The sequence below is a fragment of the Schistocerca gregaria genome, chromosome 7 (genome assembly GCF_023897955.1).
Source record: "Schistocerca gregaria isolate iqSchGreg1 chromosome 7, iqSchGreg1.2, whole genome shotgun sequence".
Taxonomy (NCBI): domain Eukaryota; kingdom Metazoa; phylum Arthropoda; class Insecta; order Orthoptera; family Acrididae; genus Schistocerca; species Schistocerca gregaria.
The window spans coordinates 449,416,481-449,432,101 of NC_064926.1; the positions used below are offsets into that span (position 1 = coordinate 449,416,481).

General features: G+C 42.9%; 1 protein-coding gene across 7 annotated transcripts in view; it reads right to left on the minus strand.

The window, feature by feature from the left end:
- Positions 1 to 15,621, minus strand: part of LOC126281243 (uncharacterized) — a 981,147-nt gene that overhangs the window by 43,190 nt on the left and 922,336 nt on the right. For 2 of the 7 annotated variants that reach the window (XM_049980032.1, XM_049980031.1), the window contains exon 1: positions 9,500 to 9,754. The exons of the other annotated variants lie outside the window; for them this stretch is intronic. In XM_049980032.1, the coding sequence (XP_049835989.1) occupies positions 9,500 to 9,547 (48 nt within the window). In that variant the 5' untranslated portion in view covers positions 9,548 to 9,754. Of the gene's footprint in view, positions 1 to 9,499; positions 9,755 to 15,621 lie in introns of those variants that run through there. 7 annotated transcript variants of the gene reach the window in all.

Genomic DNA, 15,621 nt, shown 5'->3' on the forward strand with positions numbered 1-15,621 from the left:
CCATGCCAGGACGTGTCGCTGCTGTTATCCGTGCAAAAGGAGGACGTACCGGCTATTGGATAAGTGGTCATGATGTTCTGGCTGATCAGTGTACTCATGAAACAACCGTGGACTTTCTGTACTTATGAAACAACCGTGGACTTTCTGTACTTATGAAACAACCGTGGAGTTTCTGTACTTATGAAACAACCGTGGACTTTCTAAGGCCCTGTAACCTGCACACGTAACTCAATGTCCGTTTCCAAAGTGGTCCGTGTAATACAATGAATTGTCTGTTAGGCGTTTCATCTACATCCACATCTATACTCGACAACCCACATTGCGGTGTGTGGCGGAGAGCACTTTGTGTAATCCTGTCACTTCCCCCTTTTGTGTTTCAGTCGCGAAGAACGATTGCTGCGCGGGATTAGCCGAGCGGTCTCGGGCACTGCAGTCATGGACTGTGCGGTTGGTCCAGCCGGAGGTTCGAGTCCTCGCTCGGGCGTGGGTGTGTGTTTTTGTCCTTAGGATAATTTAGGTTAAGTAGTGTGTAAGCTTAGGGACTGATGACCTTAGCAGTTAAGTCCTATAAGATTTCACACACATTTGAACATTTTTTGAAGAACGATTGCCGGTAAGCCTCTATGTGGGCTCGAATCTCTTAAATTTTATCTTCATAATTTTATGGTCTTTTCCAGAAATATTCCTAGAAGCACTGCCCCAGGTACTTATTACTTCCCTTTTGGTAGCAACTGTATAACCAACAGCCAATGCTCTGAGCAGAAGAAATTAGAATTTTTGTATCGTTCTTAACCTATTTGTTTTGTTTAATAAACTGAAATAATTGTACGTGTTGGCTCTTAGAAGATGTGTTATTAAAATGTTTGTTAGGTTTCAGTTTCTACGTGCCTTGTATGTATTAACAAAAATTTGTTGCAGATTATCGGATGTAGTGCTAACGTAGTACGATGCTGTCTGCATGGCATGCACACCAAATGCAAAAACATAAAATAAAAAATAATAATCCGTTTCCTCGCTAAAGATCGGCGTCAAAAAACAGCTAGAAAATGTTGAAAAATCTCGTGCAACAGAATTTAAGAAAAAAAATTCTCTCTCAAGTGTAATTCCTACAGTCATCTCTCCCCTCCCCCTCTCCTTTGTTGGAATGGGGAGGCATCCACGCTGATACGTTTTCTGAGAACCTCATCCATCACGCCAAGTTGCGAGACACTGTTATCCTGCAGCAGGTGGGCACCAAAGAAGCCAATGCCCCTGAGCAGGCAGCATCCGAGTACAGTTATACGAGGCCCCACCTCTTGTCGCCTATCAACCGCGAGCTCGTGGTTGCGTGTTGCTTAATTCCCAGAACCCTCTGTAATGCGCTAAAAATGTCTCATCCTCATAGAGAAATCCATTGTACCTTCAGCACAAATGGGAGGTTATGGTGTAAAGACTCTGTCGTACCAAAGCCATTACAGATTAAGCATCAGCTCAGCTCAGTTCATGAAGGATGGAGCGAGAAGAGGCTTTGGACTGTTGAAGGAAGTATGCTAGCAATGTTAAGGACACGGTAGAAAGTGTTTTCAAGTGCTATATATATAATTTTTTTCTGGGAATGGAGCAGGCACTCAGTAGCGTCTTAGATGTGGTCCAACTACTGGTGTTTTTTAATTTTTTGCGGTTAGTGTCGCGTTAATATCACTTATATTACATTTATGCGCTTTTATCTTTAATATCACCAGTACTGGTAGTTCCCAAAAGACGTACACAAGTGAGAAGAAACACCAGGCAGATAAGAAGCTGGAGAGGAAAGGAAAACCAGTGAGTATTTGCAGTGGAAGGCTGGCTCTGGTACTGTTGACAACGCCGAGAAGACCATTTGCGATAACTATATGAAAAAGGAAACAAGTATTCTATAAATAACTAGAAAAATATGTCACACCTAAATAACACATAGCGTTATAATTTCCTGAAGAATAAACGTACTGAGTGCTCGTAATGTTTACAGCGTAGCCACTGAGAAAAAAAATTTAAAAAAGACCCGAGTTCTACAATTTGCAGTACGCTTAAAGCACGAAAAAGAATAATAATAAATTAAACTGCAACTTAAGCTTAAGTATCCATGTGCTATACTCGGAGGACGGTAAAGCCATACTTGCTATCGACATCAGGAATTTCCCCGCTACACACCGGCGCTCTCTAAATAGAAGATGTGCCCCAAGTAGCGTGCAGCAGGCAAATAGCGTCGTAAATATTGTAAGCCTATCGATAGCATCGTTGGCCGAAGTTTCAACTGTACATTCTGTCTATTCCGGCTGTTACCACAGTACATAAAGTACGAACATGTTCACGAACAATCGACACTACTTCTCTCACGAACGGAGATGGCGAATGTGGTGCAATGCAGAATTCAGTCGATTACAGAAAAAGAAAACAATTCCACATTAAACGGATGTCTCCAGGCGCCTTCCCCCCAGTATATAACTGGCTGGGTATGATGCTTTACAGGTCAAAACATTATGAACGCTATGTGTTATTTAGGTGTGTCAGACAGCATTCAAACCCACCATAAAGGTGGTTAGGTTTACCGACAGGGAATATTTCTACACCGTGTAAGAGTGGGTATTGTAGCTATAAATGTGATTCAACATGCTCTTAAATTATAAGGCTCGAAACAGACTGTTTTACCGTTCCGATCAATCGAGAAATAAATCTTGCGAAAGTTTCTGTGTGTGTGTGTTTTATTCATTCATACCGAAATGGTTGGAAGGATTTGGACGAAATTGGGAATATAGATAGCTTATACCCTGAATTAACACGTAGGCTACCTAATACGTATCTGCCTATCAAAAGGGTGAGGGTGGAAAAGAGGTATAGTCCACGACGCGCGAACAGCCACAGTTTAGTGATCCAGTAATTGAGAATAATAAACTTTGTGACTTGCAACTGACTTTACACATAATATGAAACTTTTTCTCGGAGATTACCCCCGCAAAATTATGAAAGAAAAAAGATTCATCGTTTACTACATTTTCGCTGTTCATGCAGCAAAGCTGCCGCACACAGAATGACATTTTAATTTATTGCTTCGTTACTTATAATTCTACCCGCGAGAAATTCTGCAGACAGTATACACATATACCACTGAATTATTCATTGTACAGTACATGAAAAAATTCGAGAGATCTAATATGGAGGCTTACCGACAGTCATTCTCCCTAGACACCATTCGCGAGTGGAACAGGGTAGGGATGGATCAGTTAGTGATACCAAAAGTGCCCTCCGTCACACACCACCGTTAGGTGGCTTGCGGAGTAAGAGGTATTTGTAGGCAAACAAACTGGTCTCTTGTTGAGACACATGTGTTCGTCGCCAGGGTGACTATGCTGAGAAATAAATATGTAGAAATGAAGAATAAAGTTGTGGAATGTAAATAAAGTTAGTTTTACTTTAAAATCTTTACTTTGATGAGCATCACATCAGTCTCTTAGTAGACCGAAACCAAGCGAAATGATACAGTAGCGTCTTCACCCTGTTAGCACATGTATGGAGAGGTATTAAATCATTGCAGATGAATGTTACCGTAGTTCCTCTGACATGTCACAGCCCTTTTCTGATCCATCCATTCGTATTTCTCCAAACTAGTTATTCCTATAACAGTTTATACAAGCGCTGCACCACAGCTAGTGAATCGTGGACGATAAATTTCACATGCAAGAAAAGAGCAGCAGCTTTAGGAGTATATTACGGAAGAATGGTGAAGACTAGATATGTAGATCGGATAACTAATACAGAAGCACTATACCGTATAGGGCAGAAAAGAAATCTGTGGTACAGGTTGACTAAAAAAGGGATAGGCTGATAGGATACATTATGACCCCCGCCCACTGCGGTATTGAATGTCACCTGGTGTGTTGCGGGCACGTCACGCGCCAAGAAAAGCATATAAGCGAAGCACAGACGAATAAGAACTCGTTCTAGCGACAATAAGGGCCGTAGATGAGGAAACCCATCGACATAAGCGACTTGGAAAATTGTAATGGCCGGCGCTTGGAAACGAGAATCTCGAATACGGTAGAGCTGGTCCTTTTTTCGCGTGGTACAGTCGTCAGCAACTATGGAAAGTGGTTGAAGGACAGTTAAACCACGACTAAGCCACAGGGTATTATATGTTCACGCCTCACCATTGAACGAGGAAGTCAGAGGCTTGCCCACTCTGTGATGTAGCATAGGAGTCGATCTGTGGCAGATCTGAAACAGCGTACATTGTTCGTGCACGCACAAATATTTCAGGGTACACTTTCGGTGTATATTGTTGAACATGGAGCATCAGACAGCCCCTATCTGTTCCAATATTAAGCGAACGACATCGTCAGTTACGACTGAAATTGGAAAGAGATCTTTGCGACTGGATCTTGGATCAACGGAAACGTGTCGCCTGTTCGGGTAAATTACGTTTCTTGTTACATCAGGTCGATGGTACGGAGGGATGCGCCACCATACAAACGAACAACTGGTCGAAACATGCATGCCGCTCGAAACATGCATCGCGCCACGGACGCGTATTATGGTACGAGGGACAGTCACCTCGACTTCCATGTATCCTGCGGTAGTAATCGAAGGCACTTTGACAACTGTGGATTTCGGCGAATGCATTCCTTCATGCTTGATGCCTTCATTGACGGCGACGGCAGCTTTCAGCAGGATCGTTGTCCGTGTCACAAGGCGAGAATCGTACTACCAGTGGCTCGAGGAGCATGGTATTGAACTCACGTTGATGTCTTGACCACGAAATTCGCGTGATCTGAACCCGACGGAACACGCATGGAAAGCTGTCGGGCGTCAGTTCTGCGCCCACAAGATATCGGCCAGTAATTTAGACTTGTGAGACCTGCTGTGAGCTGACATCCGACGCCACATACCTCGCAAACCTACCAAGGGCTTGTCGAATCCGTGGCAAACAGAATCGCTGCTGTGCACCGTTGCAAAGGTCGACCATCACGACATTAAGCAGGCTTTCATAATAATTTGTCTCATCAGTTTATATTTGCTCCGAAAGAGCAATACACTGAATTGTTACAATAGTTATGATACATCGTATATATCGAATGGCAACTGTTATGATTGAATTCAAAATTTATACTCTGACTGTGAATTGGCTTTTCTCTTCAGTCATGCAAATGAGTATTATTGTTCAACTACCTCCACCGCCACGGTTAAACAGTTATTTATAATAAAAAATGCCCGGGTATGTATTTATTCTAATCTTCTATTAGTCCATATTCTCCTTCCCCTGTCTCTGTCTCCTCCTCCCCCTCTCTCTGTCCACCTCTCCCATACCACCCCACTCTCTGTCCATCTCCTCCACCCACTCTCTCTGTCCACCTTCTCAACCTCCCACTCTCTGTCAATCTCCACCTTCACCCCTCTTTCTCTTTCCAACACTTTCTCCCTCCCCATCCATCACTTCTTCGCCTCTCCGTCTCCCCTTCTCCCCTCTCCCTGTCCATCCTCTCCTGTCCCCTCTCGCTGTACATCTCCTACTCATCTCCCCTCCCCCTCTCTCTGCCTGCCTCTTCCTCCCCCAGCCTCTGTCCATCTCCTCCTCTTTCTTTCCTCTGTTCATCTCCTGCTCTCTCCTCTCTCTGTCCATTTACCCCTCTCCCTCTATTTGTCAAACTCCTCCTCCTCCTCCTCCTGTCTGTGCTATCTCCTCCCATCTCCCTGTCTATTTCTTAAGCTCCTCCTCCCTGCTTCTCTCTCCACGTTATCACTCCCACCCCGATAGGAAGATGATGATTCTTATCCCCACAATAGTTCTTTCCAGATTTGTTTGAAATCGTTCCACGGGTTTTAACCGTGAATTTGCCCTTGTACGCACATTTATTTCATATGTCTTTAGCTTATTTCCCACGTATTTGTACACACATTTCAGCTGGATCTCTAGCAAATCTCGCCCTGCCATTTCATTTTCACGCAGCTCAGTGTTTATGGAAACATATCTCCTGAACTGTACGTCGTGCAATGATATAATTTTAAAGATACATCCAGTAGTGTAGGTGGTCACTGTCTGCGAAATGTGTTGTGAATAGAGTTAATAGTAGAGAAGTGAAAAATTAAAACGTCATGCATTACGCAGCAATTTTTTACGCATCTCGTATTTGACGTCTTATCTCCTGAACAAGATGTGTGCGGGAGGAAATAATCCTCTCTTGTAAAGTCTTCAAAATAGTTCAGATGGCTTTGAGCACTAAGGGACTTAACATCTGATGTCATCAGTCCCCTAGAACTTAGTTCAACTTAAACCTAACTAACATAAGGACAACAACCACATTCATGCCCGAGGCAGGATTCGAACCTGCGACCGTAGCGGTCGCGCGGTTCCAGACTGAAGAGCCTAGAACCGCTCGGCCACAGCGGCCGGCTTGTAACGTCTGCCATTGTAGTCTGTTGATCATCCCTGTAACATTCTCGCGCCGACTAAACGATCCGTGGCGGAAGGTAAGGATCCCAAACTGATGCACTATAGTCAAGAATCGGTTGAACTAGTACCTTATAAGCCAATTCCTTCTTTAACATCGCCGGCCGGAGTGGCCGTGCGGTTCTAGGCGCTTACAGTCTGGAGCCGAGCGACCGCTACGGTCACAGGTTCGACTCCTGCCTTCTAAGTTCTAGGCGACTGATGACCTTAGAAGTCGCATAGTGCTCAGAGCCATTTGCACCATTTTTTTTCTTAAACATCCTTCCTATGAATCTCAGTCTGGTGTCTGTTTTTCCTACTATCTGTTTTATGCGATCATTCCACTTTTGGTCTCTCTGGAAAGTTACTTCTAGATATTTTACGGTAGATACTGATTCCAACAGTGTGTCATCAATAGATTACTTGTACAGTAGTTATTTTCCCTATGTATGCGCAATATTTTACATTTATTTACGTGCAGGGTCAACTGCACCATTCACGAATCTTCTGCAGGTTATTCTGCAAATCGCTACTGTCTTTTGGCGTTGTTACTTTCTTATAAACAACCGCGTCATCTTCAAATAGTCTTAAAGAGCTTCCGAAGCTTTCTATTGGATCATATATATATGCATTGTAAACAGCAACCGTCCTATTACACTTCCTTGCCGTACTGCGAAAATTACCTCTACATCTATCGATTTTGTTGACTTAAGAGATACGCAAATCTGGTCTGATACTCGATCAGGTCTTTTTTTTCACTAACCAGCAGTGCAGGACGCTGTCAAATGGCGTCCTGAAATCAAGGAACACGGCATCAAACCGTGGCAGTTGTCTACAGCACTATGGACCTCTTGGAGTATACGTCACTGAAAAATTGTTGACTTTGTTGACGGAACCACAACGTCACCTGTGCTTGCACTACTTCATCACTATCGAAGTGAGCTCATTGAAGATGTTCTTTAAGTTCTGGGAACTGATGAAAATTGGATGGGGTCAAGTCGAGACTGTATGAGGGAATACCAAAGGCAGCGAACCCCAAGAGATCGGATTGCCGCAGATGTTGCAGCGTTCGTGTGTGGAAAGGCATTGTCTTGCTGAATGAGAGGGTCCTCAATGTTTGGACGAACTCTTCGAATCCGTGCTTTAATTTTTCTTCACGCACCGACATAGTTGCATTACAGGCTACAATTCGGAGTCAGAGGATTCGAACCTGCGTCAGCAAAACTGGAAAGTCGGCAGAATAATAGGCGTGACGTTTAATAACTCAACCGATATTGAGAACAGAATAAAAAATTCGGAGGCATTACTTTTCAGCGCGCTCGTATTAGGAACAGACGAGATGACCGACGTAAATTTAATGCTAATAAAAAAAGACACTGCCTAGTTCACTTGGTATTTTTTAATAAGATCCAGAATGGTAATACCATAAAGCACAGCTTATCAGCTGGCAGACATTCAGATAAAATGGCTCTGAGCACTATGAGACTTAACTTCTGGGGTCATCAGTCCCCTAGAACTTAGAACTAGTTAAACCTAACTAACCTAAGGACATCACACACACCCACGCCCGAGGCATGATTCGAACCTGCGACCGTTGCGGTCAGGCGGTTCCAGACTGAAGCGCCGAGAACCGCACGGCCACACCGGCCGGCCAAATATTCAGTTAAAACTACCTCATGTTGGCAAGCTGCGTTTCGCAGTAATTAAATTCATGGATGATCTGTACTGCAGGTCGGAAATGGTTATTCTATTACAACATACCAAGTGTCCCAAACGGTTTCTTCATTATAATTACAAGTGGTCACGTTTCCCTGAGAGATCGTGCATTTAATGATGAATTTAGGGCTACAACAGCAAGCACAGTTTTAGTTCAGTATTTTAATAAAAGGCACTTCAGGATGCCATAAAGTTTTATTTTAATCCTGGTCATCGGTTTCGGTCTATACCAACACCCTCAGAGCAAGGCCTAGATAACGTAACTCATCGGCGCATACTCGCAGAATCCATGCGCAAAGTAGTTTCATACAATAGCTATGCCATGAGCGCATAATTATTCTTTGTAGTACTCTCTCTGGTGGTTGTTAGAAAAAAGCTTCCGAGATTGTCTTCGTGCCGATTATCCTGAGCATTGTTTGAAGAATTGTAATCTGAATATTGAAATTTATGACAAAAGATAAATGAGACGAAATTGTACGATTAAAAGGGATATTTAGTATCAGTTTATATATATATATATATATATATATATATATATATATATATATATATATATATATATACCCCTTTTAATCGTACAATTTCGTATCAGTTATCTTTTGTCATAAATCTCAATATTCAGATTACAATTCTTCAAACAATGCTCAGGCTAATCGGCACGAAGACAATCTCTGAAGCTTTTTTCCAACAATATATATATATTGCTCCTTTATACAAAAGGTTTGTAACAATTTACATTATTTGACATTTGAGAATTAATGATATTCATCGATATATTGCGTAGTTGTTAATCAGAAGGGAACTTCCGAAAGACTGGATACGAACCTGCATTTAATAGTTCAAGAGCTCCATTACTTCTTCGGAAGGTTAAACTTCATCAAAGCCAAATATCCGCTTGATCTGAGGTTTCCCGACTGATTATACAACACTCCCAAAAATACGAGGCATTTTATTTGTACAGATTAGCAGACTGCCATAAAGCACGAGCCTACAGAGAAGACGAATCATCGCCTGATTTCATTCTAACAAATAAAATTTCTGAATCATTTTGAGTGTTGAGTGACTCAGTTATGACTGTGTTTCCTATTATGAATGATTGTTGCTCGAACGAATTGAGAACTACATAACTACATAATTATATAGATAGGAGGAAAAATTACACCTTCGTGTGCAGATGGTCTTATAGACCGAAACTCGCCACCAGAACTAAAAAGGTATTACGATTTCGATTGCTGTTTTACTAAAATATTAAATACGATCGCGGTGTTCCACAACGTTGTAAAATTTTTTTACCAGGTGTAGCGCCACAAAATGATGCCACCGCGACCAGGTGAGGGTACTCACACGTCGCAAACAGATCGGCGTGACGCCGAGGTAGCCGACAGCGATCATTTGCGGCGGGGTAGGAGCCAGGAAGGCAGCTAGCAAGAGTCTCTTGTGCTCATGTGGGCCGCAGGTCGCGGCGGTGGCGGCGCATCCCGGGCAGGTAGCAATCAGCTGCGCGCGGAGCTATAGCGGCAGTGTCTCGTGCGAGGAGTCGCTGAAGACTGAGGTCGCGCAGACGGAGCGCCTGCCACCTGCGCGCTGCGCGGGGTGTCTACGCCGCAGGCGCCACAGTTCCAGTTACGGCATTCGCGTCGCGGGGTCCAGAGACTACGGTCGCAGATTGCCCGCGGGACACCGGACACTATAATCGCTGCCGTTAGCAGCGTACACGGTCATTTGTGCTTCCGTCCGCGAAGAAAAAGTACAGGTGAAAACAAAAGTTCCTTCTAAAGGGTGCCACGTACAGGATACACACTTGAAGAACTGTGGGGAAGGGCAAATTTACCCGCTGGATAGCCGCGCACGCTAGTACGCTGCTTTTGGGATTCGGGGAGAAGGGCAGGCACTGGGTCTCATCCGTCCGGCAGATTAACTCCTTGCGTACCACTTAGTTAGACGAAATCTGTACCCGAGCGATTGGACACGGAGTGTGCGAAACGGGTCAACGTGATGCGCGAGACAATCGCGGTTCAAGCCGACGTGCGGACACCTCTTACGTAGCTACAGGTTTATTTTGTTCACGTGATATTGCTCTCGAAGACTTTAATACTAATTTAATTCTTGTTCCTTTTCAAACATTACTTAAAAATACAAACAAATTTATGCAAATAAACGATACTATAATAGGAACTATGCTCTCGATGGGCGTATTCAGGTGTGGCATCTTCAGAAGGATTGTAATAACACGACGCCTAAACGTAGATATAATCAACACAAAATGTAATTACTAGAAGACATGCTCCACTTAACCAAATTAGGAAAATACCTACAACTCTAAAAATGAATTGTCTTGCATGGCAAGGTCGTTTTGGAAGTACTGTGGTAGATGTAACGCCACATTACACTCCGTGTATTTCCACGTCGTTTTGCTTCGTACTTTCTGCTTCATGCAAACTTCGTACGTCCTTATGGGGTTCTTTTAGGCGTCTGATCGGTATTTTTTTGGGGGAATGAGGCCAATATTGCGCTTGGAATGGAGGAGGTGGTTCATCTAGCAATGATTTCGCACGCATTCCGCAGTTTAACAGTTATTTATTCGGTAATCAACATACGTTTCATTTCTGTAACCACGTATTGTTTTTTGGACAGTGTACGTATAGAATAGAGCCATGCCGACACACAAAAAATGTTGCGCCCCAATTTCGTTCCTTGAATGTGGCTCGTGATGTTCATCTTTGGTTCGCATTTGTTTGCACGAGTCGGACTCGCCAAAGTATGTCAAGCGGTTAAAGACGACGGTCGGTGTGCCGGCCAGCCTAGATGTGGTTTTTAGCCGGTTTCTCACATCAGAATAGTACGCACACATTCACTTGGGATACCACTTGACACAGACGGTTAGGGTGCAGAAATTCCGTCCAGTAATTAACATGCCGACCTCCTGAAGATACGGGATAAAGGCTAAGCAATGAAAGTAGGAGTGGGGAAGAGCTAATGTATTAGTATAGACCCTAGTCCGCAACCGACTGAGTAGAAAGTTATGAACTAGTCGTATCATAACTCTAAGTCGAAACTGAGAACATACTGAAACACTGCTTACGTCTGTCTGTCCGAGGAATGGCACGGAGTCCCATTCGCGGCCACTGTAAGAATACACACATTTAGCGACGTACTGCTCAGCAAGTTTACTTGGAAACGTTTGCGGGAGGAATCGAATTAAGTCTTTGCCCTGCTACACTATTAAAAAGAAAGATGTAAATAAGCGTCGCAAAACTTGATTAGAGCCGTGAGACTGGGTTAAAGTTATCACTATGTGAAAATAAATAATTAAAGCCCTGCACGATGAGCTGAATGAAACCAGTGCCGAATATGGATGGGAGTAAACCGAAGAAAGTCGAAAGTAATGGGAAGTAGAGGAAATGAGAATACCTAGAAGCTTAAGACCAAAATTGGTGATCACAAGTCGCCGAATTTAAATTAATTCTGCCCCTTGAAGTAAATAAGAACAGCTTTAATATAGAAACCGGCACCAATACCAAACATAAAACCGAATGCAGCCAGTCTCGAACAAGTCATCAGTCTTAAGTAGCTAAGATAGACCGCGGATGGGAGCTTAAATTTGCAGTTGGGCAAATAAAAGTAACAGCGATACGAACTTGTACTTACTAACATCATGCACAGGATGTTATTTGCAACTTCAGGAAGACTTTTAAGAACAGAGAAATGACTTTTTGCCCTGTTACAATAAGTCTCATGGCAGGAAAGAGCAATACAAAAAATAATCTACGAGAAATACCAGAACTAAAGGCAGGCAATCAAATAACGCAAGATCTAAAATTAATAAGCTAAACACATTGGAGACATAGAAATAAGTAGAGAATGGATGTTGCTGTCTGTCAATCTACGCATTGATAAATTAAGAAGAAGAAGATTTTTTTTCAGGCTACTTTTTGTTCGTGACGAATTACGCAATAACTAGCGGCCTACAAAGATAACACTGTCAGCATCCCGGCACGCAGATGACGCTGTGGCGAAAACGGAAGTGAGGATACGTTTACTGAGGCCTTCTGACGCTAAGGAGGCCGTGCTTGTGTGTCCACAGCACATCCTCAAGAAACCTTCAGATACTACGGATTACAAAACTACGGGTACTTGCTTGGAACTATGCAGAGTTACCTACGTGCCACCTGGAGTATTTTAAGACGAAGGGAGCTACACCTCTCTCCTAGTTCCATTAATCAGGATCTGGTGTACCTGCCATTTGAGCACTGTCTAGAAGCCGTGCTTTCGCAGCGATTCTAAGAGATCGCAAGTGGGACGAAACAAAATATGGAATGAAAATTAACAGTAGCTGACAGAAAGTCAGTGAACTTCACTCTTCTCCTCTGTCACTTAGCACTGTTCACGCTGAAGAATTAAAAAGTGGTTTTTGAGAAGACGTTGATAAAGTATTGACATTGTAAGAGTATGCAAACTGCTACAACGTGACGGTCCGCTCAACTGCGTCTATGCCAACGATAAAGTTAGGAAACTTGTCATAATAAAGGGTTGAAGAAGTAGAATTGTATTGACACTCACAAAAAGGTATCACGGTGTACCAAAAGTGAAGGGCATTTTTTCCATAAATTGACAGCACCTGTAAACAGGAGTTCGAAGTTCTTGTTTTATCGATGTGTACAGCGAGGATACTAGTTAAGTAAGATTCTATATTACCACTATAATGAGATGCTTTGCGATATGAGTTACTGAGGAACATGCAAACAGATTAGCCGGTTAGTAAATTAACTCTTCTACTGGGAGTAAGAAACAATCGAATGACTAAACAGGTGGGTATTTCAGACATAATTCATACAAACATTTCGTCGTCTATGCTTATACTGAAATGGTAGTAGTTCAGCAAAACGTATGACTTGACAAGTTTCCGTTTCGTAAATATGGGGATTTGTTTCCAAATGTTTGGAGGCTTAGGACAAACGGAAGACTCCCTGAGCGTGGCAACATGTCCCAAGGTTGTACCAAGGTTGTGATGGGAGATTAGGTACCACTGCGGCATAGTGTCTATCTTTAATTTAGTAATATCGTTGGTAGTTTTCTTCCCATCGGGCCCTGAATAAAGTCCTTATGGATGAAGAAGAACGTCTGGTGGCACTTTATCTTATTTCAATGAACCCGTGTGTAAGGTTTCTTGGCCAAGGTATCTACTTTTTCGTTTGCCGTTATTTCACTATACGCCTTCACCCATAACATGATGGTCGTCTGGACGGCCGTTGTGGCCGAGCGGTTCTAGGCGCTTCAGTCTGGAACCGCGCGACCGCAGGTTCTAATCCTGCCTCGGGCATGGATGTGTGTGATGTCCTTAGGTTTGTTACGCTAGTTCTAAGTTCTAGGGGACTGATGACCTCAGATGTTAAGTCCCATAGTGCTCAGAGCCATTTGAACCATTTGGTGGTCGTCTTATGAAGGCTAGAAAGCTCCTGCGCTGCTTCTTTAATACTACATAACTTTTTGGTAGTGTTGACATCTTGGCATTTTAACAGAATCAGTGCTGTGCGTTAATTACTTGGTTTTCTTTCAAACGTAGTTTTAGGTCAAAATTCCGCTATCCTCTGAGTACTGAAGATGGCTCAGCATTCATTGTGACAACTGGCAGCACTAATTTCTTCAAGTCTTGTATTCAATTACAGCAAATGGTGAGCGGCGTGGGAAAGTAATTTACAGAAAGACAGACGTGTCACGCAGACCCTGACATACAAGAGTGCCAAGAATGAGTCCTATGGTACTCCTGAGAGAACCTGCTTCCAAAACCTTTCCGTTCCTGCAAACAAAAGACCACCTGCATACACATTAGTGTTAGGGGTGTAAGTGTACATTTGTGGTCATTGGTACCTTAATATGTACCTACTTCAGTACGTTAGTTGTTCTTTTCTCTGCATCTAACAGTATCCCCACAACCACATCACATAATCTACTAGCTGATGTCTTCTGAACGGTCGTAACTGCACCGCTAAGTAGACTAGGCCCGTCAGTATAGACTAGCCGTTTTGCATTCACGTGTGCAACCTTAAACACCTGACCTGCTCTCTAGAGGAAAACAAGCATTAACGGCTTGCTCTTGTCGCATGTACTTGGAGATACTTCTAAACTAAGAAGATACTACTCTTAATAGCTATAATAATTAGTCTGCAGATGAAGTAAATGATGATGTAATGATGTTCAGTACACTGGTCTCAAGTCACCAATAAAAATATCTACTCTTTTACGCCTAACGTCCTGCGTACTCCGCAAGCCACTGCACAACACGCAGGGAGGGTAATTCGTACCGGTATTAGGGATATTCTGTCCTTTTCCTTTCACGTAACGAGCAAGGGAAAATGCCTGCCTACTTGCTTCTCTGTAGAGGCGACTTTCATTCTCCGTACGCGAGACGTGCGGCGGTTGTGGCAGAATGGTCGAACATCCTTCCTGGGATACAAGTTTTCTAAATTTACCCTTCACGGTTCAGCGAGACGAACATTGCCCGTCTTAGATTCCATTTCGGTTCCTAGAGGACCTCTGTGACACGTCCGTAAGCTATGTTGCTCTATGTTATGATTCTAGCAAAGAGTCTGTGAAATTCCTCTCTGTACATTAAGGGTACTTGATAACGATTCCAAACGCTGCGACATTGGTCTATAACTGGCTGCACTAACGCCAGTATGCTCTTTTCCTTGGGATGCACTGCACTTTCCGAGAACACTTCCTTCAAATCTGAAAGTCTTCAGTTAGCTTTTCCCAGTATTGACTTTACGTGATCGTGTCATTTTATACCACTTCTTAGTCAGTATCAATATCCTTCTTGATTGCTACTTATATTTTAATTTCTTAAAAATGTGCGCCTCAACACGTTTCAGCCACAGCCATCATCAAAATCTCACAGATGAACAGAATAAACGAGAAGTAACACTTGCACTAAAAATGGAATAGCACTTTGTATAGAACAAAACGAAGACAGACCACACGTAAACTATATTCTTTATGGGACATCCACAACTCTTCCTAAAATTTTTCATGATGAATAAATCCGCTCCAGCTTTATTTTGATAAAATAAAATCCTTTATTTGGATAAAATCGCACACATAACTCGGTTATCAGGATGTAAATCGCATCTTCAGGAGCTTGATTACAAACGAGAAAATCGTACCAGTCATGTAAAAAAAAATCTAGCAAACTTATCAAGTAGCATGCGACATTTCGCGTGCTACTTGATAAATCTTCTGGATTTTTTTACTTAGCTTGTACGATTTTCTCGTAAGCGATCAAGCGCTTGAAGATGGAAATTACGTCCTGAAATCCGGGTCGTGTGTGCAATTTTTCCAGATAAAAGATTTGTCCGTGACAACTGGAGCGAATTTATTCATCATGAAACACGCATTTCAAATCTTGATGCACTGTATCGCGTCAATCGAGATGCACATTTTTACCACGACTGGTGATGTCTACCTTA